The sequence below is a fragment of the Desarmillaria tabescens genome (genome assembly GCF_030435595.1).
Source record: "Desarmillaria tabescens strain CCBAS 213 chromosome Unknown EV420scaffold_104, whole genome shotgun sequence".
Classification (NCBI taxonomy): Eukaryota; Fungi; Basidiomycota; class Agaricomycetes; order Agaricales; family Physalacriaceae; genus Desarmillaria; species Desarmillaria tabescens.
Window position 1 is genome coordinate 54,603 of NW_026848403.1, and position 24,713 is coordinate 79,315.

The window sequence follows — 24,713 nt, forward strand, 5'->3', positions numbered from 1 at the left end:
CGTGGGAGTGATCGTAGTTCGGGGTTGTGATGTGGGGACAGGGGTCCTTGCGGTGCAGGGGCTGGAGCCACGGGGATTGCTGCGGCTGCAGCTGCTGCTGCACCCGCACTTCCTGGTGTTCCTGCCGCTGCGAATAGTCGGCTAGGGTCGACGTATCCGGTCCTCTTGAGGATGGACAGGTGGCTTAAGTCCACCGTTTCCCCACTCAACGTTTCTGATGGAGTTGGTACTTCATACCGTTCTCCGGGGTCCGTGTAGTCGTCCGGGTGCACTTGATTCCATAGAATATTCGTATGGAAGATGGTTTCTCGGTATAGTACCTGCCCACCGATTTGATTGGTTCAGTTGTTTTGGAAGTATCTTCCCTGAGGAGATCCATTCCATGAGAGTTCTCGTGGTAGTTTCTTCTCGATCCAGTGAAGCATTTCTAAATATGTCATATTCTCCAGCTCGGCCTCAGTAGGCTCCCGAGCTAGATCCTTCCATGAACTCCAGGATAATGTCCTCGTCTCCATATTCTCTGACCCTATGCTGCTGCTGTAGATCGAAGTCCGCCCTATTTCAGGGTTCTCGTAAATTTCTCCTTCTTCTAAGTCTGATTAGTCGGACTCGCTCAAAAGGCTCCGTGCTTCCTGTGACGATTCTGTTCCAGTTTCGAATGATTCGGGCCCACTCATTGACCCTGAGAATGACCTGGTCGAAGTCTGGTCTTCGGGGTCTATCCCATACCCAGGGTGCGACAAAGGGGATGGGGGCCGCGTGGGGGTGTTCTGGTGCGAGGGGGTAGATTGCGTAGGGGATGACGGAGGAAGGGGCTTCGATGCCTTCGTACATGAGCCATGTGTCGGCATAGTCCTGTGTTTGTCGGCATACATCGCAGCTGGCGTCGGTGTCGTATGTGGGCTCGCATTGGTCGAGCTCGGTAGTGGCTTCCCCGGCCCTATCGTTGACGATGATTGGGGTGTTCGGGCGGGTGATGAGGTTGAGGTAGCTTCCTTCGTCATCTGATGAGTTGTCGCGGGCATAGTAGTTGCCCCAGGTTTCTCCCCTGGAGTCCAGCCTTGGAGGGGACCAATTGTTGCGTGGCCCTGAGAGCTCGTCGCTATCGTCGTCCTCCTCTATATAGCTGTTTTCCTCATCTGAACTGCTTCCAGTTCCATCTTCAGCCGTTCTTCTTTCTCCCAAATGGTATCTAAGCCCTCGTTGATAGAGGCGTTGTCCGTCTGAATCATATCCAGGGTTGGCGGCTGAGTTCTCTGTGGAGGTGGGAGAAGGGGCGTCCCAGGGGTCATTTCCTTCGCTTTCCCCTTCACTTTCTTCCTTGGTAATGGGAGAGAGAACACGCTGGTCCACCCCCCTTTCGTAGATTCCTCGCTCTTCTTCTTCTTCAACAATTGGGCCTCTTTGTGTGGGCCATCCTTCCACCTCGGGGTCGGACTCGTCGGACTCGCTTGAGTCGGAGTCTTCTGTGATCCACTCGTCATCTGTGATGAAGATGAAATGGATGGTCTGGTCTGGTCTTTCGTCGATGTAGTTTGGAGGGGGTGTGTTCGGTCGTCTAGCCTCCTGGTTGGGGGCTTTGACGGGGATAGTTTCTTCGGAGACTGGCTCCTGGTTTCATCGGTGTTTGTATCCATATAGGAATGCGAGATAGGCTATGGCAATAAAGCCTTGTAGTCCGAAAAGGTCGGTGAGATATTGTTCAACGGGGTTCATTCGTTACTGTTCGACAACGTGGTTGTTGTTGAAGAGTAAGAAAGTCTCGAACTAATTGTTAGCGACCGATTACACAAACAAGATTAAACAACTAAGCATGACTTGCACTTCGGTCAGGCGCTTTGTGTTGCTCGCAGGTTTGCATGCAGGGAGCTATCGCTTAGTGGAGCGAGAGTGAGTTCAGACTAAGTTATCGGGTGAATAAACTTTAGTTCGAGACTGAGGTGTAAGACCTGCAGTCGAGCTACTTAAATACAGTTTGGGTCGTGCTAAATATACTACAGGTGTCTGCAACGGTGCGTTAAACGTACTGAACCCTCATGGATGAATGCGATCAAGTCCGGAGTTTTAGCATAGCGAGATTACGAGAGAGCCAATAAGATAAGATAGAGCACGAAATCGTAATAGAGATCCTTAGGCCAATTGCTTGAGCATGCATAAGAGACTTTGAGCGAGGACAGGAAATAATGCTCAAAGAAGCGATGGTAAGTGTTCATCCCAAGCTCAAGCAAGGTATCGATATGCCATTCTACAACATTCAGAGCATAGTCTCTGATGTGAGATGGTACCACATGGTATAGAGCCACGTTCTCCCTTGGATTGCTGGGGTTGCCAGAGGAATGCACAGGCTGAACCTGATCTTCTTCAATGGCATGAGCACCGGGTGCCAGTGTCCAATTTTCCGAGAACTCCGCCAAGGACAGCATACATCGCCGAGCAAGCTTTTTTTCATGCTCCTTGACATCGATAAACCATCGATCCCCGCATCTGCCATGATCCTGAAGAAAATCATCGAATGATTTGTGTATAAGTTCAAGGGTCCTCTGAGAGTGGTGTGACAAATTGATGTGCTCCTGCACCACACTTCCTAATTTGTCAACGATGAGCTGTGCTGGAGGGTCTCCTTCTCGCAGAACAAGCTCAGGAAGCATAGGTACCGTCATGTTTCCTTTGCGAACAATTAGGGCCCCTAGTACTGCATGAATACATCGTCGGACATCTTCGTCTGTCCCGGATACTTCCGGCACAATGGTATTCAGCGCGGTTCGATATAGTGTTGTCAGAGCCCCAATTGCATCTGTTGGAATTGTTGTTTCGAGTAATGCCTCGAGTCTCCGGTGACTGGGGAAATTGCACAAGAATGAACAGACTGTGGCTGCCCATATGAACAGCCCGCTCGCCCGCTCAGCCAGTCGAGTGACAACATCGGGTTCATTGTACATGCCCAAGAAATGTTTGTCTTTGATGCTGCCAAACCTTTGCTGGATAAAGTACCGTATGTCATGTTGCACCTCAACTGAGGATGTATCCAAAGGATAATGACAGACATGCTGGCAGTTCTTGAAAACACGAGAAATCTTTTCTTCGGGACGACTGGACACAATGAGCCGCATGAATGGCAGTTTTGGTCCAAACCCATCCGCAAGCACTTCCAGCAACTCTTCTGAAACATCACTTTCATCAAGACCATCAATGATGACAACCAAAGGCCCTTCATCTTGTAATTCCTGAATCTTCTGCAATGGCTCCTGCAGAAGGAGTCGAAACTGGGTGCGTGATTCGGATGCTGCCATTTTAACCGCCGCACGGGATGCAGTCAAAGCTTTAGCAATGGCATTGCCTATGCGTTGATCGAACATGCCCATAGAGTAGGCAATGGATGTGATGAGTTCCGACGTGTCCCAGTATTCAGTCCTGTCATAACGAATGAATGCAGCAAGGCGACTGCGACTGCTCATGTGAAAGCAGAGAAGGTCACGGAGGGTGCCGACAACCGAGCTTTTGCCTGTCCCCGCCAGACCGCTACACCAAAGAATGCAGCCATCGCATTCTGCGATCCATGAGAACAAGGTATTGATTGTTTCCACGCGTGTACCGGGGATACACACTGATTTTGGACCAAACTCTTTTCCGGGTTTAAGTTCCTGAAGCGACATTCGTATATCTACTCAAACTGGGTTTAGAGTGCATTTGTGAACGGATCGAAGAGATGTACCGAATTTATCAACGCGGACTCTGACACCTAGTGTCACGATAAGCATGTCCTTCGCTACACCCGAATCCAACTGCTCCCGCAATTTTGCAAACCCTTGAATAAATTCTTTTGCTTTCTGTGATGTGTCTATGGAAAAGAAGCGTTCTAATATCATCTTAAGATACTGCAATTTTGAAAATGAATGATGGACGCACTGAAGCTGTTTTTGTTCGTATATCTCTTGATGAACATCCCGCACTCGTTCGTGATCTGGAACAGCGATATATAGATCGGCCTCAACCGCTCTTGCTGCCATAGCATGCGGTCGTCCCTCGCCTCCTTGTAAGTCGTGATCATAGCTTCGTACAGCTCAAGTACAGTTAGATCTCGTTCCGTCTGTTTTTTCAAGACCTATCCGAAAAGGCATAGTCAGCTAGTCTTCTGCTTCCAACAAGGCTGGTGCTTACATTGATACAAGAAAAAATGATGCCACATGCAATCGAGGCAGCAGGATGTAGCTGACAGAATTCAATTAGAACCTAGAATTTGACCACGGAAGGAACTTGCTCACATCTTTGAACGCTTCAATAATGCTTTTTACAGTATCCATTCCATCGATCAATTTGGAAATCCACTCAGAGGGCTCTACAGGCCTTGCAGTTTCCTTGACGACTCTTCCTGCAGTTGCGCAATGATCTTCCACTGACGTCGCAGAAGTTGCCACGAGTTGCGAACCCGACAATTCTGAGGTATCCTGACTTTCGGGAAAACCATTCTGGGTTGCGGTCGACATGTCGCTGTCTTGGTCCTCACCTGCCGATCCTGCGATCGAAGAATAGTCGGTGGCACCTTCTCGGAAGATCTTCAAAACGACGTTGGGGCAGGAAGAATTGCTATTAATGGACATTACAATAACTGGCAGGAAAATTTTCAGACGCTGACAGTGCAGATTACAGATACTCACTGTCGGTTTCACCAATTAAAACATCCCCGATCGATGCTCCACACATGCCGAGGCATTGATACTCTCCCTTGCCCCGGCGGCAGTATACTTCCACCTGAAACCTCTCAGATTCATTGGTATGGCTCCTAGATATGCAATGAGCTATGAGTCGAGTGATAAGTCGGCGCCCTTACAGATCAAGATCGATCATCCACTTGGGTATCAAAGGTGTCCCACGCTCTTTCTTCTTCACCTTGAATGTATTCGTCTTTTTGCCGTCTTCTCCCGCAAAAATCTTGAGATAGTACGTCCGTTTATCCCATTCCGGAGGTAGGTTGAGTAGTTCGATAGCTAGGTCATAAGGGCGCTTATTGAAAAGACAGCGAACGTGAAAGTAGAAGCAACTGTACCTTTGATCCGGCGAAAGCGATATCTACCATCATTTATCAGCGAAAACAAATCTGAGTCATGAAGGGGGCTCACCGTTTGTCCATCTTAATGCCCATACACTCGATGATGGAAGTACAGTGGAGGAGATGTTGTATATATGTACCACACATTGGACGCGTGTCTTACAGCATTCCAATCGCTTCGATCCAAACTTGAAAAGATGCTGTACTATATGCTGTGACCGCCACCGTGTTACTGCCGAGAAAAAGAAAACCACATGATACGTCATTGTCATGATTCGATGCTCCGTAGATGTAGTTTCGCAAAAAAAGGGAAATAGCGAGATGAAGGGAGCTGTAGCACTCGCTGAATCAGAACGCAGCACCGGACAAGGATACATAGATTCTTACCCCGAACTCTACAGAATCCAGTTATTCCAGGCGATCTGCTGTTGGGGGCAGTACCTTTTAGTTTTCCTCGCGAACGTTAAACACAGCAGTTTGAAGGTAAAGCGGTAAAGCATCAAGGCCCAAGTCTATGGATATGGAAACTGATGATTAACGCCCAATCAGATTTCAACTAAGATGCATACTTACCCATTCGAAACGGTCGCGGGCAAGGTCAAGTCGAGGGGCATCGAGGGGCTCCATGTATGGACAGTGGGGAAGCACCTGAGAGGTCTTGAAGGGAGAGGGAGCATTCGTCGTTGACTGCAGGCGCTAACTGATGGGTGCAAGCTATCGGGGATCGTTATCACCGGCAAAGAATTCTCTTCCCACAGTCAACGTGTCTCTACCCACGATCTCCCATGGCTGTTATTGAGTTTTGTGAGTGACTTGAGTAAGCTACAATGCCGGGTAATCTAGCTTGATCATGGAATAACCCACGGAAAGAAATTAATATCGTGTTGCCAGTCAAGATTAGACAGATGCCAATCAAGGGATTCGATTTTGCAGTGTAAACATAGACGATCACAAGAAAGGAGTCCTTCGTCGTTGTTCGATTACTACGCGGACAAGGTGCTATGAAGACGAAACATAATGCTATGCCGCGGTGCTTAGAGGACGTCAGTTGGTCATCACTGCCAAAAAAAAAAATCATCTTGCGTATTTTCAGGATAGAGTAAATGGCACATACCTCATTCAAGAACGGAGGGGTGTGCGAGTCATGTTAAAGATACCACTGAGATATTATCTGTATCTGGATCAATTGTCAGGTACGCGGTCATCGTGAACTGTACTCACTTTTTCCATATCGCTTTCTTGGCCAAATCTTGTCGCTGCAGAATTTTCTCCTTTGTCTTTGCCCAGATGTACATCTAGGCAACACATCTCAAAAAGAAGGTTGCACGTAGTCGAAATAAAGAGAGGAGTCCGACTCCTTCAAGTTGGCGACGAGAGTCAATCTCCACATCCTCCCGCAGCACTTCTCCAAGGTCGTTAATAAAGAGTAGAAGCGGGAAACGCCTAAACGGCAGATGTAATGCGGAATCGTGGAAGCCGTACGAAGCGTAAGGCACGATACTGGCTCGTCCCAACGACTCGGACACTGTGGCGAGGATGATCCTTGCAAGATGATAGCCATATACCGCCACTGGTACGAGTACGCTGAATGAATGAAAGCCGACTAAATATCGTGACTTTTGAGGTTGACCATCGCATCGTGCAACATAAACCTTGACACTGCCAGGGCGGGTGACCATGAGCTCGCTAAAGGGCAAGACGAGTATCGTTGAGCTTGATTTCCTGGAATTTTCAGGATTTCCGATAATGCGTACCGTATAGGCTCATCACCAGGAAGCCGCGGGACATTGCATCAACGACCAGTCTGAAAGAATGGCGAGAACGGGATCTTTGCTCTGCGGGGGCAGTAAAGGAGGCTACAAGCATGTTATTAGAAGCACAGTATCGTTATTAGAGTAGTAAGAGCTGAGGCAACAGAATGCCGGAGAAAGCAAAGAGCAACGAGACCAGCACGTCGAAGTGAGGAGGAAGGAAGCCCGGAGTTATCCGGTCCCCACAACCTCTCCAGCGAACCACCACTTTCTTTCTTCCTGATACTCAGCCGTCAGACTGTTCATTTAAAAATCAAGCACGTCTATGTCAATAGGAGCCCCAATCCCTTAGGTCGAAGTGTGCTTGACGAGCTCAAGAGATACGTCTTCCAGATTACTGGAGAAAGCAACAAGCAGGATTTCTCGATGAAGTGCTTGTGCTCCTCCCCTACTGTATCTGTCTCTTGGTTTCTGAAGGCAACTCATGCTGTCATACTCGCTGGACGGGTGAGAGGAAGCAAAAGTCTATCCGTGGATGCATAGATCGTCGTGTTGAGTTTGGTTATCTTGAAGCAGAAGAGGCTGATGCGTACACTTTTCCTTTCATTGTCTACTTCAACTGACGCGAATTCAGAAATCCCTGGCCTCACTGATACCATTCTTCCCCAAGTACCTCAGTCCCAAGCCAGCAACAAACATGTTCAATTAGTCCATGGTGGATGATGTTCTCAAGTACGTTATTCGTCGGACGATGGGAGGTGAAGCTAAGACTGGGAGGAGAAAGAACGTGAAGCCTTATACGAAAACTCTCAGGATCCGGCGTCTTGTTACTCTCATCCGTCTCTGGCGCCACCATCACCTCCACTCTATCAAGCGCAGAAAATTGGAGCACCAGAAGGAGCAGAAGTCCAGGTATGCGTGAGTATTTTGTTTCTACTTCAACTTTCTCGCTGGCTAATCGCTTTCTTATTGTTCTCATTGCCAAGCGCATCTCCGAAAAGAAGTCCCAGGTCGCTGCCATTAAAGCACCACACCATATGTTCGTTTTTTTTACCTTGTCTCGTTTGTTTCCATGTGTACTTACTTATACGTTACGTAGGGCGACCACTACTTAAACTTCGGCGACTACTTTTTCAATACCATCAGAGCTTTGGCGCTGCGATCCTGGGTGTAACCGTGTATCTATGTTATGCTATTATCTGTACGCCCCATATGGTGAATGACTGCAATCGTTGTCGTCGCGTCTGAGTTCAGTTTGATATTCACTGAAAATAAGCACATCTCTTGATTCGTTTTTTGTTCAGAGAATAGGATCGAGCCCCTGGCCCCAGCTGGCCCTCAATATCAATGCTTAGCGCTTAGCGCTTAACGTTTAACCTTCAACAACGTTCAATCGAACTTGTAAATTTGGCGCATGCCTCTGTACCGGTTGTTTCGTAATACTTGTATCAAATTTGAACAGGTTGGTGCGTAATGATTATAGAATTGTGGGGCAAATAGCGAAGCATACATAGATGTATACACTGATAAAATACAGACGAATATGCCATGAATCCGAAACGTCCAACGTTCTGAGTGACCGTACATGGCACCAATCATGGGTCGAAAATGATGAGATGACATCAAAATCCCAGAATCAAACATGCAGGCTGCTGCCATCAGATATGATAAGGCGACCAAGAAGACGAAGACCAAGGCTAACAGGAAGAACACTAAGGAGAGCAGAACCTAACAACAGGTCAATGAAAAATGCTAGTAAGACCAACGACGTACGCGCTCACAATGGACATGAGGTGCTCATTCATATCGGTTGCGGAAGATATGAGCCATGGCATCAGCGCATGTCGTGGCGTCGTTGTGACTTTGCTGGTCGATATAAAAGATGGTAGCTTGAGAGCAGAACTCCACGTGAAGAGCCTTCGGCGGGTCCGCGGATGCGGATAAGGCTGAGCTGAGCCGACAGTGCAAGGAGCGTGCTAAAAATTGGTGAACCTATGACACGCACTAAATCCATCCCTCCGGAGTCATCTACCTGCGACAGAGCCATGATTACCCAGCATCATGGCACTTGCTCTTTAAACGGTCGTTGAAACTCAAAGGTGACTTGGGTATCCGTGCAACGCTGGAGTTTCAGTCGTCTATTAAACATAGCCTGTACTCTTAAATGCTGGCTGATGCCAATATCAACGACTGAGTACTGAGTAGTGTCCCGGGAGGGAACCGACCGTCTTGCTATTCGAACTGCTCTTCCATATGTCGGCAGAATCAGTAATGCTCGTCGAAAGCTCCACGCAATCTGTATTCCAAGGGAATGGCAAGGAGGTTTATGTCGACGAGGCCCGTATCTAAATGGGAGGGATCGCAAGAAATCGTGGTCGAAGTGAGAAGAGCTGTTCCCACGGTTGGCACTTCGGACTTCGGACGTCGGACCGTACACCGGTACCAGCGTACTTACTATCCGCGACCTCTGTATGCTCTCCATTGCTCGGCCGTCTCAACGCCCCCATTATCTCACGACGTTAGTACTCGCGACTTATACGTGTACACTCATTCTTCGTTGCCCCTCCGAACGACATCCCAAAGCATGTACTACCGTGCGTCGAGTTTGGCACCCTTTCATCCTCGTTTGATTGACGCGTGGACGCAGACCATCAATTTTTCTGCGATTCAAGATGAACATCTCGTTGATGGCCCACTCCCAGCTCTCCCAGGGTTCGGTGCCTAACACCCACCCAACTCGCCCGCCTATATGTCACGTTCAGCATACAACTGTATTGACCAGCGCAGCTTCTTGTATAAGCTGTCTGTGAGATGCCTGATGTTTTACCAGCGGCTGTACGTGCGTGGCTATATCAATACACCACGATCTTTCCTCTGACTTCTCGCAAGTTTACAATCTCCTCAAACTTGATATCCACCCGTGCATCCGCATACAGCATTCAAAGAGCGAGAAGCAGGAGGAACAAGAGGAACCCCACGGTAGCCATGACTGATGTCCACGGTATTTTTGGGACCTGCGTTGTCATCCTTTGGGCTGAAAAGCGCCGTCTATCGGGTTTGCTTTTTTGGACTTGATCAAGCGATGACCAGCACCCAGAGTGGCCCATGGAACCAGCCCGTATCCTGGATTCCGTAACATTAAAAGCTCCACCAAGTTTCAGACGCCACGGATTGCCATTATTCCTGATCACCATGTTCCCTCACTCAGGCAATGTACGCGTCTTACGCAAAGCCAGAGATCCGTGCGCGTCCAAGTCTTCGGGACATGCGATGTCGCATCGCTGTTTCTCTCCTTCCCTATGTCCTGCTGGCCGTGCAAGACTATCAGTTGGCATCGACGACATTCCTGGACACGCTCGAATCTGCATCACCGGTGGCAGTTCTATCCGCGATCTCTGTGGAGATGCCGCTTCCTCTTCACTGTACCAGCAAACTCTCGCTTTTGAAACCGAGCGACGTTATGGACTACCTTTTCGATGGCTATTCCTATCCTCCTTTCGACGCGTCATCACTCTTCCATATAGTTTCGACTGCACCCCCCGGGGCATAGAACACAAAGTCCCTGAGTTTGCTCGAATATCCGTTTACATAAACGACGCCTTAATGCCAGTGCTGTCAGCTCTCTGGCATATCGGCGGCGCGTGGCATTCGCTTCACGGGCTGGGTTCGAATCCCAGCAAGAGAGATCACAACATGCGCCTTCCTTAAGAAGGGAGGGCGTGTGTTGTGCATTATTTTTATTTATAATAAGGTGAATTCTTTCTTCAGTTCCACTTTCTGGCTCGACGTCCCATTTTAAAGTCCAGTTATTTTTTGTATGCCTTCAGCGTCGACACGACGAGTACCCAATATCACAAATTCTTGCCCCCTACCTTGGGGAAGAATTGGTTCGGGCCCATACATCGTGAAATATTATTATGCAGCCCAGGAAGAGTACATTTCATTACTTTTTCCATATCACAGCCAGCTAACTTATGAGCTAACTCAGCGAACCTCGTTCTCCTTTTCTCCCCGCTCCATCCTTGACACTCTTCTTCGAAATCGCAACCTTCCATGGTGGCAGTCTCAGTCTCCGTCCCGCTTTCTCTTCTTCGAGGTCGGTTGTTAGACGATCCGTTGTAGGATACCCATTAACTCTCTAATGGCTTATCGGAGAAGCGGTCTCGTCGCTTCCCCTCGCTGGGTTCGATTCCCTGCGGGAGGGATCGCAACATACGTCCTCCTCAGCGTGGGATGGCGTCTGCTGTGAAGCTTTTTGCTTCGTGCTGAACGAATCTTCTTCACACCCCCACTCCCTTGAACCGCCGACTTCTTTCTAGTGATAAGTACTTCGCGGTCGGACCACGAATTTAAAATCAAGCATGTATAGCACCCCGACTCCTTAGGTTGAGGTGTTCCTGAAGAGCTCAAGGGATTCGTCTTCTGGATTACTGGAGGAAACGACAAGCAGGGTGTGCTTCTCCCCTGCCGTGTCCGTCTGTTCTTGTCTGACGGTCACTCGCCGGAAGGGTTAGACGAAGCGAAAAATCCGTTCGTGGGTGCTGTGTTGAACTTAGTCGTCGTGAAGCAGGGAGAAGCTGGTGCGTACACTTTCTCTTCATTTTCTACTTGCATTAATGTGAAAACAGAAATCCCCGGCCTCACTGACACCATTCTCCCCAAGCGAGTAACGAACATCCGCAAGATGTTCAACTTGTCCAGGAAGGATGATGTTTGAAAGTACGTCATCCGTCAGGAGGCGAAGAGCGGGAAGGAGAACGCGAAGCCTTACACCAAGGCACCGAAGATCCAGCGTCTCATTAATTCTATCTGTCTCCAGCGCTGTCGTCACCTTCGCTCCGTTAAGCGTCGAAAATTGGAGCACCAGAAGGAGCAGAAGTCAGAGTATGAGTGAGTATTCTGTGTCTACTTGAAGTTCTGAGGCAAGCGGTCGGACAGCTTAGCTTCAGCATGCACTCAACGTTTAATACTGACAGTGTTCAGTCGAACCTGTGAACTTGGCGCACCTTGCTACGTACGTATTTCGTAGTGCTTGTCTCAATTTTGAAGGTTGATGGTCAACGATATTGGAATGAAAGGGGAGAGTGAAGCGTATAGTACAGTACAGACGAATAGGCTATAAATCCGAAACGTCCCATGTTCTGAATGACTTGTTGTCCTGAGTAATCACCCTGGACCCATCGGCAGTGACCAAGATACTGTATACAGAATGCCCATACCAACGGTTAATCATAGTACTCTGTCCACTCGTAAGGCGCTGAACAACAAGATCACAACAATTGTGACAGCGTTGATGCTCACATTGCCTTCGAAGATAGGCAATTCGATCGCTATCAGGAAACCACGTCAAGCATTTCACTTCTCTGACTGTTTTGAGGTCTGTGGTATTGATATCCCTTCTGGATGGTGTTGGCATTATGAATGCCGACTTGAATACAAACTTTGAACTACCGAGGGTGACCTTCGAGCCATCAGGTGAAATTTGGATGGCCTCAATTGAGATGAAAGGGTCTAACAGTAATTCTGTATCCCAAATAGTCAGTGGTGTTATTGATGACAAAGTCTGAAACCTGCCATATGTAGAGAGTAGAGTACCAGTGGATGTTTCCCACTCTCGTAGTAAGAATTTGCCTGGGGTTTCCTCTGAGTTGGTAGCTAGCCCTAGTAACCTAGATCCATCATCCGTGACAGTGAACGTATGTTTGTTATCTGCACGGTCACTATTTCCCCAGCCATCTAGCATGATCCATTTCTTGCAACCAGCCTGAGTGCCTAGCTCGACTTTATGTATAGTGCCTGAATCCCCATGAACAAAGAATAATCCATGTGCATATTGAACTACAATGTGATGGTTCCACCCAAGAAACAGGTAATTCTCACAGTGAGAGTTCTGAGTATTGAGGATGGAGATGAACCTGTCGCAATCCGAAAAATCAGGAGGGTCATTGCTTCGCCTGTCAATGACTTCATATCATGAACTATCAGTGAATTTGAACCCCACATTCTCATGCTTTTCCAAATGCATGAACCTAACGATCTGAACACTAGGATCAGTTGCTTGGTAGGAAGTTATAGTGGAGTCAAAGGCCAGTAGTAGCACATTGGGGAAACACTGAAGCACTGATGGAAGGGATTGTTCTGCTATCTGTCCTGTATTAATATGGAACAGAACAGATACTCTAGACTGGGCTAGAACAGCTCTGTGGGATACGAAAAAAAGAGGACGAAGAGAGGATCAGATTCGAAAGAGAGGTAAGTGCTCAGATTGAATCTATTGAGGGCCTCGAAAAATAGACAAACCCTCACAGTAGTGAGACCCATGCTCCACTGTGCTATGAGGTATAAGAGCTAGCAGATGCTCTTTATCAAAAATGGTGTGAACCCTGCTGCTTCTCCCCCGATCTCTGCAAATAATGTTTGTAGAAGGTGATAAGGTCATTGCAGTGTCATACACCAACTTTTCAGGATTGTTGTCTTGACCTGTCCTATTCAGGAAGTCATAGGTAGTACACTCCCAGAATGTGAAGGCATGATAGACATATGTGTGAAGGTTTTGGTCTGTAACTTCAGCCTAGATGGAAGCAACTATGAGGTCATGTATGTCATCATGTAGACCATGAACAGCTTACATTGACTCTGGAAATTGCTTTTAGCAGTGCCTTGTAAACAAGATTGAGATCTTTAGACCGATTGCTTGAGCATGCATAAAAGATTTTGAGTGAGGACAAGAAATAATGCTGAAAGAAGCAATAGAAAGCATTCATCCCAAGCTCAAGCAAGGCATCAATATGCCATTCTAGAACATTCAGGGCATAGTCTCTGATGTGGGATGGTACCACATGGTATAGAGCCATGTTCTTCCTTGGATTGTGGGAGTTTCTAGAGGAATGAGCAGGCCGCTGAACCTGATCTTCTTCAATGGCATGAGCATGAGATGGTGTCTAATTTTCTGAAAATGTCACCAGAGACAGCATACATCACTGAGCAAGCTCTTTTTCATGCTCCTTGACATCAATAAACCATCGATCCCCGCATCTGCCATGGTCCTGGAGAAAGTCATTGAAAGATTTGTGTATAAGCACCAGGTTCCCAGATCTCTCTTGTGCTACTACACTTCCTAATTTGTCAGTGATGAGCTGTGCTGAAGGGTCACCTTCTTGTAGAGCAAGCTCAGCAAGGATAGGTACTGTCATGTCACCTTTACGAACAATCAAGGCACCCAACACTGCAAGAATGCATCGTCAAACATCTTCCTTTGTTCCATATACTTCCAAGATGATGGTATCCAGTGCGGTTTGATATAGTATGGTCAGAGCCTCCATTGCATCTGCTGGAATTGTAGTTTCAAGTACTGTCTTGAGCCTATGGAGACTGGGGAAATCACACAAGAATGAACAGACTGTGGCTGCCCATATGAACAGCCCACTCACCTGCTCAGCCAGCCAAGTGACTACATCTGGCTCATAATACTTGCCCAAGAAATGTTTGTCTTTGATACCATCAAACTTCTGCTGGATAAAGTACCATATGTCGTGTTTCACCTCTTCAGAAGAGGTATCTAAAGGAAAGGGATGGACATGATGCCGGCGGTCCTTGAAGATGTGAGAAATATTTTCCTCAGGTCGACTAGAGACAATGAGCCACATGAATGGTAGTGCAGGCCCAAATCCATCCGCAAGCACTTCCAGCAGATCATTCGACACATCACTTTCATCTAGACCATCAATCATGACAACCAAAGGACCTTCATCTTGTAAATCCCAAGTCATCTCCAATGGTTCCTGCAGGAGGAGTTGAAACTGGGTACATGATTCGGATGCCGGCATTCTAACTGCAGCATGGGATGAAGTCAAAGCTTTAGCGATGGCAGTGCCTATGTGCTGATCGAACATGCCCAAAGAGTAGGCAATGGAGGTGATGAGTTCTGACAATTTCCGGTATTTGGTCCTGTCATAACGAATGAATGCAGCAAGGCGACTGTGACTGCTCATATGAAAGCTGAGAAGTTGATAGAGGGTGTAACGAGCATGCCGATGGAAACCCAACTTCCACTCAATCCAACAAACCACAGCCCGGAATCCTATGGATCCCAATTTCCAGTTTCTATTTCATATTCCATTTCATATTCCTTTTTATATTTCACTTCACCATTACAATTTATCAATAGCCTGACATTGGTAGCAAACATGTCATCAGACCCCATCGGCTACCAACCGGTAGAATACATCCTCCGACAACCCTAGAATGTAGACCACTCCGAGTAGGAACTAGATCGGACTCCTAACTAGTATATAAGCCTTAGAATTACACTGTAGATACTCAGTTCGAATATCAACTTGGTTCAGCCCAATCTCTCTCTCTCTGACTCTAAGTCTAACTCTCGTTCTCCAGTCCGCGGAACTCCGATCTGTTGGACTTATCTTTTACCTCGTCTCTGCCACTCCACGGACTTCCGTCCGTATCCATCTTAGGGCTTCGGCTCAGGGGTGACGTTGCTAATAGCTTCGCCTACACCTGACGCATCCCACGGCATTCTGCTATGTGCACTTACTGCCGCAATCCTATTGGCACGATCCTAACAGTATATTTGAACTCAAACCCTTGAGTCGAAATTTTCTTCCTAACCATGTCTTCTACTTTCACTGTTCCTCCAGAAACCAGCCGCAACTCCATGGTCAACAACCGAACCTACACCATGGATGATATCCCTGCCTCTGCTTCAAAAGAGGGTCCCCTTCTCTTCGGATCGGATTCCGCCCCTCGCCAACAATCCCGTAGGGAAACCTACCTTCACAGTGGCTTCACTGCTCGCCAATCCGATGCTAACAGATCGCCTAACCCCTTCCTAGCCCAGCGATCAGAATCCAATGGCTGGGGCGAGTATCAAAGCGACTCACCGCGGAACCCAACTACCTCTCTGTTCGATGACATCCCAGGTCGCGATGACGATGACCAAGGTTCAGAAGATGAGGAATTTCCCCCTCACATGCTAATGAATGGCCACGGAAACCCATCAGGAAACCCTGGCGGTGGCCTACCCAATTCTGGTGGCCCCGGAGGCCCCGGTGGTCCCGGCGGTCCTGGAGGAGGACCTAACAACAATTCTGGTAACAATCCTAATCCTCCCAATAATGACGCCCAGATCCTCATTCAACTCATGAATGTCCTCCATGGCATCTCTGATGCTGTCAATGGCAATCGACAATGTGCGGTACACACCAAGGTCAAGGAACCAGATACCTTTGACGGTTTGGACTCCCGAAAACTTAAAGCCTTCATCGTCTCCCTCCAGTTGAACTTCAACGACCATCCCGACGCCTTCCGATCGGATACAGCAAAAGTCAACTATGCTATCTCCTTCCTTTCCGGTGTCGCCCTTGACTGGTTCGAACCGGATATCCTCCACCCTAATCACCGCAACCCCCCTGCTTGGGCATATTCCTATACTGCTTTCCTTTCAGAACTCTGCACCAACTTCGGCCCCTTTGACGCTGTCGGTGATGCCGAAGATGAGCTTAAAAATCTTCAGATGCGTGACGGAGACTGCATCATGAAGTATATTGTCAAATTCAATCAGTATGCTGCCATTATTGGCTACGGTGACAACTCCCTTCATCATGCCTTCTACCGTGGCCTTTGCTCTCGCATCAAGGATGATATGGCCCACCATGGGAAACCCAATAATCTCCGTGATATGCGGAATCTCGCTCAAGAGCTCGATGCTCGCTACTGGACTCGGAAAGCCGAAATCTCCCGAGAAAATCGCAGTAACCCATCTTCCTCTTCCAGCAACAGCAACAAGGCGAAGGGTTCTAACTCTTCGTCCCCCAACTCCAACTCCGCAAGCCAAAAGTCCTCCCACTCAGGCTCCACGGGATCATCTTCATCTTCCCCCAACAACTCTTCCTCTTCCAACCCTAAGCCCTATGCTGACAAGCTAGGCAAAGATGGCCGTCTTACTCAGGAAGAAAAGGACCGCCGTCGGAAGAATAACCTCTGCATGTTCTGCGGAGGTAAGCACAAGACCGAAGATTGCAACAAGCACAAAGCTGTGGCCTCCGCTCGGGGTCATGCAGCCGCAGCTACTCCTGCCCCTACTCCCGAGTCCACTGCCTCTATTGAAACGGTTCCATCGGAATCAGAAAACTAGAGAGCAACCCTGTATCCTCCGCACTAGGACAGGGTTGTGTTGACTGTCACAGTGTACTGGAGATTGTAACCCTCAACGCTGCTGCTCTTTCCAATCATTCCCTAACTGTCTCTCTCTCATCTGAAGTCAGCTCCGGATCGGAGTCCGACGGTTCACCCATTTCTACTATCCTTCGTTTTCTTGCACTCGTTGATTCTGGCTCTAGCCACTGCTTTGTTGATTCGAAGTATGTTGAGGATCACAACCTCCTTACCAAATCTATCCCACCTGTCCAACTTCAGCTTCTCGACGGCTCCGTCGGATCTCACATCTCCCAATCCATTTCCCTTCCAATCCATTTCCCTTCCAATCCATTTCCCTTCCGGAGACATCCTTCCTATTGACTTCTATGTCACTCGTCTAGATTCATCTTGTAATGTCGTTCTGGGATACAACTGGCTCTCCCGCTACAATCCGTCGATTGACTGGGTAAAGCACAGTATTACTTTCCGTTCACCATTATCGGTTGTTTCTTCATCAAGCGCTTCCGTGGCTGCCGACACACATGTGCCAGTCCACTCGGACTCTTCCAGTCCAATCCAACCATCCCAATCCCCATCTTTAACTGCAAAATTGAGATCCCAACGGGCTCCGCTGATATGCCTGGTATCAGGCTACCCGTAGATTTTGCGATTTTACATCAGTTTATGCAATCTACAAGCGGTACAGAGGGCTACAGTGGAGGCTTCGCGCTGGTAGCTAAATACTACATAAAGAATGAAAGCACGGCAGTACAGAATGGACTTAGAAATGACATCTCGAAGAGTCAATTCTACCAGCCATCAACACGCCAAGCTAAGCCCTACCTAAACAAGACTATTACAGTCAAATCTCGGGGACTCGTCTGTATGGAGTATAAAAACCAAGAAGTTGAAGAATGGAACGAACTAGATGCCTCATCGCCTCGACAAGTAGAAAGAACCTGTCAGGAAAAATTGCTAAGTCGAGAAACAGATCAGCTTTCGAGATCAACTCAGGCTAGGAAAGGAATAACCTTGGAAGAATGAATAGCCGCGTTGGGTACCGAGATGACTGACCTTGATCGCACAGTGATCAACAGAATACAATCTCGGACCTGCAGTCGATCGCGATCGGTGGTTACATCCTCGAGATCCTGCGCATACCACAGTATTCAATACATACGGCACATGGCAGGCCTTGCAGACGGAAGAAGGAGCACCCACAGACTAGTAGGGCACTCCTCGGCGACAGAATAACCCGGCACAGTTGCATCGAACTGAATAGAAACTACAGAATGGCGCGATACTTGTAGGATAGTGACTCACCGTTTGTATTAATTCCAAAGCTCATACCATAATTACTGTAGATACGGGCTCCTATACCTAAAACACGAATCATATAAATTAGCAGCGACTAGATGCATAATGGCAGGAAAGCATTCCCCCCGCGTTTGTGCTAGTAGCCTGTATAGCTACCTAATCAATCACTAATTTTTATTGCATATCCTCGACTGAAGTGAATTAAGTTACCAAAGTCAACCCATAAGGGCAACTACAGTAATCTAGAAGAGTTAAGTAGGAAGTAGAGCCGTCCCCGTGTTTGCACCTTGCTAGTTAATTGAACTGCTCCACGGACAAAGGCCTCATGTTCTCTCTCTCCGAGATTAGCGATCTAGACGTGCTGAGTCGACTTTAAATCAAAAGACCTCATCTAGTTGAAGTAAAATAAGCCCTAGAACGCTTTAAGTTCGAACAATCATTGAGTTCAAGGAACTCCAGAGTCTGTGTACTCTTTGCAAGTCTTGTACTTGAAGTCAGAACCTGAGCATTCTTTGTAGAGTGATTTTGCACTCTTTGTAGACCTCGGAGTCTTTGGTTGTTTGATTATTTGAAGTGTCCACTAGAAGTTCTTCTAGACGACGTCAAAACGAGCATAACTTGCTTGACTATACCTTACAAAACAAGTTCATAAAACCCCGCTATCGCGGACTAGTGTACTTTGTGTAAAACACATCGAAAGAAGAATTGAAGTTGTTTTCAGGCAAAACCCCACTAGATTATCTAAATCTAAGTACATCATGAGTGCTTCTATCGTACTCACCCTCGAACTTATATACATTGGTGATTGTGTGTGTGTGTGTGTGATTTAGTATCTAGATTGACGATCTAGATGCTTGTTTCATTTGCATGCTGCCCGTTACCGAGCACATCACCGCCGCCTTATGAACCTATCTATTCCTACCCTACCATTCCTTCCTTTGGTGCTTCGGCTGCCCCCAAGATATCTATTATATCAGCTGCCGCTTTTGTCTGAGCTTGTGCAGAAGAAGGGGCTCAGCAGTTCACATTGCAGCCTTCTATGCCTAGTGTTAATGGCAAGGCGACCTCCGTGGCTCCCGCTAACTTATCCGATGTCCCACCAGAGTACCATGAATTTGCTGATGTATTCAGTGATTCCCTTTCTGAAAAGCTCCCTGAGCATTGCCCTTATGACCTCAAGATCAATATTGAGGAAGGCTCCACCCCTCCACTCGGACCCATCTATTCCCTTTCTGAATCCGAACTAAAAGCCTTATGCGAGTTTATTGATGATAACGTCCATAATGGTTTCATCACTCCTTCCCGCTCTCCGCACAGAGCCCTGGTATTGTTTATCAAGAAGAAAACCGGTGAACTTAGACTCTGTGTAGATTATCGTGGACTTAATAAAATCTCTAAAAAAGACCGTTACCCTTTGCCCCTCATTTCCGACCTCCTCAATTCCACGCATTCCGCTCGTCTCTACACCAAGCTAGACCTTTGTCATGCCTATCACCTCGTCTGCATAGCTGAGGGTGATGAATGGAAAACCGCTTTTCGGACCTGCTACAGTTCCTTTGAATGGCATGTCATGCCATTTGGACTCACTAACACTCCCACGGCTTTCCAACACTTCGTCAACGACATCTTTTCCGATATGCTCGATGTATCTGTCATCGTATATCTTGATAACATCCTTATCTACTCTGACAATCCCGAGGATCACTGAAAACACGTATGTGAAGTCCTTCGCAGACTCCGAGCCAATGGCCTCTACTGCAAGGGTTCCAAATGTGAATTCCATCGGGACTCCGTCGAATATCTTGGTTACATCCTCTCACCCAAAGGCTTACACATGTCTGAAGACAAGGTCAAAGCTATCACTGACTGGCCGGTTCCATGCAAGGTCAAGGATATCCAATCCTTCCTTGGCTTTGCTAATTTCTACCGCCGTTTTATTCATGAGTACAGTGAGATCGTCCTGCCCTTAACACGACTCACTCGCAAAGGTACTCCGTGGAAATTCAACGAACAATGCCTATCCGCTTTCAATGAGTTGAAGCAGGCTTTTACTCATGCTCCTATCCTTACCCACTGGCTTCCCGACCATCAACTGGTTGTGGAAACCGACACATCCGACTATGCTATTGCCGCCATCCTATCCATTTACCTAGAGGATGGTGAGATCCATCCCATCTCCTTCTTGTCCCGGAGTCTCCACGGTGCCGAACTCAACTACGATATGCATGATAAAGAGCTCCTAGCCATCTTCGAAGCTTTCAAATACTGGCACCACTACCTTGAAGGCTCCGCGGAGGCTGTGGACGTCGTTACAGATCACAAGAACCTTGAGTATTTCTCTACTACCAAGGTCCTTACTCGACATCAAGTGCGCTGGTCCGAATTCCTCTCCCAATTCAACCTTGTTATTCGGTTCCAACCAGGGAAACTTGGTGGGAAACTGGATGCCCTCACTAGACGATGGGACGTCTACCCTAAAGAGGGGGATAGTCAATATGCTCAAGTCAATCCTCACAATTTCCGACCCGTTTTCACTCAAGAACAACTCTCCACTTCACTCCACGCTACATTCCTTGAAGGTCCTGTCTTACGCACTAGTGCTATCATGGACATCGACAAGCTCCACTCTGATATCAAGAATGCACAGCCGTTGGATTCCGCTGCCACTGAAGGCTTCCGACTCGCATCATCCTCTTCCAACTCCTCTCGGTGGTCCGTGGATGAATCAGGACTACTACGTCTTGACAGTCGCATTTATGTCCCAGACTCTGATGATCTCCATCTTCGCGTTCTCCAAAACAATCACGACCACATCTTGGCAGGGCATTTTGGTCAAAATAGGACTCTCGAACTTGTCCGACGGAATTACACCTGGCCACAGATGCGTGAATACGTTTGCCACTACGTTAAATCCTGCACTACCTGTGGACGTAACAAAACACCTAGACACCGCCCTTTTGGCTTACTCAAACCTTTGCTGGTCCCAGTACGCCCATGGGATTCCATTTCTATGGATTTCATCGAACAACTACCGGATTCCAACGGATTCACTGCTATCCTCGTAGTTGTCGACCGTGCAAGTAAGCAAGCAATTTTTATCCCCACTCATGACACCATCAACTCTGAGGAGCTGGCCCAGTTATTCGTTAACCATGTGTTCGCTAAGCATGGTGTTCCCAACCATATAACATCTGACCGCGGCTCTGAATTTGTCTCCCAGTTCACACGTGCTCTTGCCAAAGCCTTGGATATGGAGCTCCACTTCACTTCCGGATATCACCTGGAGGCCGACAGACAAACTGAACGCGCTAACCAAACTCTGGAACAGTACATCCGTATCTACTGCTCCTACCAACAAGACAATTGGGATACCTTACTACCCATTGCTGAGTTTGCCTACAACAATGCTCTCAATGCTTCCACCAGAATCTCCCCATTCTTTGCTAACAAAGGCTATCATCCCAATATCACTGTACATTCTGAACGCGACATTGCCTCCGCTCGGGCCCATGACTTCATCGTTAACCTCGATGAGCTCCACCAATTCCTTCGAGATGAAATCACTTATGCTCAGTCCCGTTACAAATTACAAGCGGACAAGCGGCAGTCCCCGGCTCCTGACTTCAAAGTAGGTGACAAGGTCTACCTCAGCTCTAAACATATCAGAACTACTCGCCCTACTGCGAAATTTGCCGAAAAATTCCTAGGACCATTCAATATCATTGCTCAGCCAGGATCCCATTCCTTCACTCTCAAACTCCCATCGGACCTCTGCTCCATTCACCCTGTGTTCCATGTCTCCCAACTTGAACCCGTGGAGACCAATACTATCCCTAACCGTACCCAACCTCCACCACCTCCAGTTGAAGTCGACGGTGAGGAACAGTATGAGATCTCTCAAATCCTCGACTCTAAACTCGACTGTCGGTTCCGCTGTCCACTCCTATACCGAGTCCAATGGTTGGGTTATGAAGGTACCGATGAAGAGTTCGCCTGGATCCCCGCTACAGAATTCTCCATGGACGAATATATAAAAGACTTCCACCAACGTTACCCAGACAAACCAGGACCGCTATCCAAAGTCACCATCTGCAAAGTCTCCCTCAAACCCTCGCCCATTGCTTCTTGACCTACCCATAACTTATCGGCTCCCTATGGTCTCCACTCCTTGAATTTCAAATCAAATCCTGGAAAACTATTGCAAATTACCTTCCTAATTGGGAATGGAGCCCATCGGGTGCCTATTTCTTGCTTTCCTTCTCCCTCTTACTCACTCAAGCCTACAAGCCAAGATATATATATATATTTATGCCCATCGGGGCCTGCACTTCAAAATCCATGTACAAGACAACATCCAAAAAATATATACAAGTCCAAGAAGAGCGCTTAGGATTCCGCGTGCACCAACTCTCCCATCACCACATCCTCGTCCACCCTATCTTCCCCTCCACTTCCTTCCTCCTCCTCATCACTCATAACAAGAAGCTCCAGCTCATCCAGTGCCGGAACGCTGATGGCACCCATGCCCAGGCACATCTCATCCCTCTTCTTCTCCTCGGGATCCAATTCCCCTTCGGAATCCTCTACCAAAAACTCATCCGCATCCTCCAAATACCTCTTCCACAATGCCCACTCAATCCGATGGCCTCCGAGCGCATAGAACTTGTCCCTTGTGTCCAAGAAATGGTCGCGACATTTGATGGCCAATCGAAGACCGTCTTTCCCAAGGCAGCCATACCAAACTTGCATGTTGGCAACCTCGAAGGGATCTGCGGCGTCAAGAGTTTCGGTACCTGTTAGCGACCGATTACACAAACAAGATTAAACAACTAAGCGTGACTCGCACTTCGGTCAGGCGCTTTATGTTGCTCGCAGGTTTGCGTGCAGGGAGCTATCGCTTAGTTTAGCGAGAGTGAGTTCAGACTAAGTTATCGGGTGAATAAACTTTAGTTCGAGACTGAGGTTTAAGACCTGCAGTCGAGCTACTTAAATACGGTTTGGGTCGTGCTAAATATACTACAAGTGTCTGCAACGGCACGTTAAACATGCTGAACCCGCATAGTAGGATGCGATCAAGTCCGGAGAATTAGCATAGTGAGATTACGAGAGAGTCGATAAGATAAGATAGAGCACAAAATCGTAATAGTACCCATCACGTGAGCATTCCACAACTGGGCAACGTCCTTGTCAAGTCACATACGCATCGCGATCCGTAGGGCCTCCGAGTTCACGTTCTTGAGGTTTCCTAGCTCGACCTCAGACGCCGCCCATTCCTCCCTAAACTCCTCCTCGACGAAATCTGACGGCCATTCTGGAGTGTCACCCTCATGAAAATCATCGACCAAGTCATCGATGCGGCTTCCGAGGAAATCCACCTTTCCCTCTACCCTTTCCAAGCCTTCCTGGAAATCGTCCATCTTGTCGCAAAGTTTTTGTAGGAGGTCGATGACCTCACTGGACCCCACGGATCCCGAACTTTCACCTTGTGGAAACACACACTTGTTCTTCTTTAATTTGCACCGTTCACAAGTGCGCCCACGGCAAATGAAACATCTTACGTTGTCTGTCTTACAACATCCACAACGCTCTATACAGAGCAAGTCAGCATAAGCGACGGGACCCTATGGAAGTCACTTACCATTACCCTTATATTCTTCATCGTCTGCCTGCATCTCAGGCTCAGTCTTCAATTTCTTCAAAGGCCTTCCCGACGGCCCCGTGACCTCCTCTTCTCCACTGACCACCACCACACTAGACTTGATCTTACACTTCCTCGAAACATCCGCAGCCTCCGAATCGGTCGCCTTGCCCTTACCCTTCCTATCCTTCCTCTGCTTTACCAATTTTCTCAACGCCTTCTCCTTCGGGGCCTTCTCCCACTCGTCATCTCCGTCGGACCCGCTACCAACCCTGCTCCCCTCATTCCCATCTTCCTTCTCCTTCTCCGCCTCCGCGGCCTTGCTAGCTTCCACCAAAGCCTTGGCCTTGGCCTCACCTTCCAACTTCTTCTCTGCGGCCCTCCTTTCCTCCAAGGCCCTGGCCTCCTCTTCCAACCTCTGCTGCTCCGCGGCGGCCGCCTCTGCCTTTGCCTTAGCCTCTGCCTTCTCTTGCTGTTTCTTCTCCACGGCCTCCTGCTCCTCCCTCTCCTTCCTTGCCTTGGCCTCTGCAACCTTCCTCTCCTGCCCCAATTTTTTCTCTTGCCATTCCAACTCCAGAGCCCACCTCTTTTCCTCCTTTTGTTTCTGCACTTTCCAGGCCTCATGAGCCTCTGCAGCATCCTCCCTAGCCTTCTCTGTGGCGTCCCACTCATCATAAAAGGCTTCCAGATCTTCAGGCCGAATATCTTCGGGCGTTGGGGCAGGCTCGTACGGTTCGGGCGTCATGGAAACACGGTACTCGATGGTTGACGACATGACAAACGACGAGGACAAAATTCAGAAAATAGA

At 48.0% G+C, this 24,713-nt stretch overlaps 6 protein-coding genes across 6 annotated transcripts; 3 read left to right on the forward strand and 3 right to left on the reverse strand.

The window, feature by feature from the left end:
- Nucleotides 1-1,892: 1,892 nt before the first annotated feature.
- EV420DRAFT_1342533 (uncharacterized protein) lies at nucleotides 1,893-5,226 on the reverse strand. Its single transcript, XM_060468945.1, has 9 exons — nucleotides 5,118-5,226; nucleotides 5,045-5,067; nucleotides 4,829-4,985; nucleotides 4,656-4,780; nucleotides 4,263-4,606; nucleotides 4,159-4,209; nucleotides 3,907-4,102; nucleotides 3,713-3,856; nucleotides 1,893-3,661 (listed from the first exon to the last, which is right to left on the reverse strand). Exons 1-9 carry the CDS (start codon nucleotides 5,192-5,194, stop codon nucleotides 2,079-2,081), a joined length of 2,700 nt encoding a protein of 899 aa, XP_060322695.1. The 5' UTR covers nucleotides 5,195-5,226; the 3' UTR covers nucleotides 1,893-2,078.
- Nucleotides 5,227-7,041: 1,815 nt separating this feature from the next.
- On the forward strand, nucleotides 7,042-8,111 carry EV420DRAFT_1587132 (uncharacterized protein). The gene is made up of 3 exons (XM_060474836.1): nucleotides 7,042-7,716; nucleotides 7,785-7,837; nucleotides 7,898-8,111. Exons 1-3 carry the CDS (start codon nucleotides 7,511-7,513, stop codon nucleotides 8,044-8,046), a joined length of 408 nt encoding a protein of 135 aa, XP_060322696.1. The 5' UTR covers nucleotides 7,042-7,510; the 3' UTR covers nucleotides 8,047-8,111.
- On the reverse strand, nucleotides 8,051-8,848 carry EV420DRAFT_156224 (uncharacterized protein). The gene is made up of 2 exons (XM_060473889.1): nucleotides 8,580-8,848; nucleotides 8,051-8,526 (listed from the first exon to the last, which is right to left on the reverse strand). Exons 1-2 carry the CDS (start codon nucleotides 8,631-8,633, stop codon nucleotides 8,188-8,190), a joined length of 393 nt encoding a protein of 130 aa, XP_060322697.1. The 5' UTR covers nucleotides 8,634-8,848; the 3' UTR covers nucleotides 8,051-8,187.
- Nucleotides 8,849-9,740: 892 nt separating this feature from the next.
- On the forward strand, nucleotides 9,741-10,604 carry EV420DRAFT_156313 (uncharacterized protein). Its single transcript, XM_060473923.1, has one exon. The coding sequence runs from the start codon at nucleotides 9,904-9,906 to the stop codon at nucleotides 10,504-10,506; it is 603 nt and encodes a 200-aa protein (XP_060322698.1). The 5' UTR covers nucleotides 9,741-9,903; the 3' UTR covers nucleotides 10,507-10,604.
- A 247-nt stretch (nucleotides 10,605-10,851) lies between these two features.
- Nucleotides 10,852-11,515, forward strand: EV420DRAFT_1486919 (uncharacterized protein; the record flags this gene model as incomplete). Its single annotated transcript, XM_060470463.1, has 3 exons — nucleotides 10,852-10,894; nucleotides 11,190-11,378; nucleotides 11,427-11,515. The coding sequence occupies 3 exons, from the start codon at nucleotides 10,852-10,854 to the stop codon at nucleotides 11,513-11,515; spliced, it is 321 nt and encodes a 106-aa protein (XP_060322699.1).
- Nucleotides 11,516-14,039: 2,524 nt separating this feature from the next.
- Nucleotides 14,040-14,789, reverse strand: EV420DRAFT_1666914 (uncharacterized protein; the record flags this gene model as incomplete). Its single annotated transcript, XM_060478993.1, has 1 exon — nucleotides 14,040-14,789. The coding sequence occupies one exon, from the start codon at nucleotides 14,787-14,789 to the stop codon at nucleotides 14,040-14,042; it is 750 nt and encodes a 249-aa protein (XP_060322700.1).
- Between the last annotated feature and the right edge of the window lie 9,924 nt (nucleotides 14,790-24,713).

Excerpts from the sequence above, each read along its gene's own strand:
- EV420DRAFT_1342533 (XM_060468945.1), bottom strand. The coding sequence starts at position 5,194 with ATGTGTGGTACATATATACAACATCTCCTCCACTGTACTTCCATCATC. Across the intron at positions 4,103-4,158 it reads TCATTTTTTCTTGTATCAAT|GTCTTGAAAAAACAGACGGA; the intron begins GTAAGCACCAGC and ends CTTTTCGGATAG. Across the intron at positions 3,662-3,712 it reads AGTCCGCGTTGATAAATTCG|ATATACGAATGTCGCTTCAG; the intron begins GTACATCTCTTC and ends CAGTTTGAGTAG.
- EV420DRAFT_1587132 (XM_060474836.1), top strand. The coding sequence starts at position 7,511 with ATGGTGGATGATGTTCTCAAGTACGTTATTCGTCGGACGATGGGAGGT. Across the intron at positions 7,717-7,784 it reads GAGCAGAAGTCCAGGTATGC|CGCATCTCCGAAAAGAAGTC; the intron begins GTGAGTATTTTG and ends CTCATTGCCAAG. Across the intron at positions 7,838-7,897 it reads ATTAAAGCACCACACCATAT|GGCGACCACTACTTAAACTT; the intron begins GTTCGTTTTTTT and ends TACGTTACGTAG.
- EV420DRAFT_156224 (XM_060473889.1), bottom strand. The coding sequence starts at position 8,633 with ATGCCATGGCTCATATCTTCCGCAACCGATATGAATGAGCACCTCATG. Across the intron at positions 8,527-8,579 it reads ATGAGCACCTCATGTCCATT|GTTCTGCTCTCCTTAGTGTT; the intron begins GTGAGCGCGTAC and ends ACCTGTTGTTAG.
- EV420DRAFT_156313 (XM_060473923.1), top strand. The coding sequence starts at position 9,904 with ATGGAACCAGCCCGTATCCTGGATTCCGTAACATTAAAAGCTCCACCA.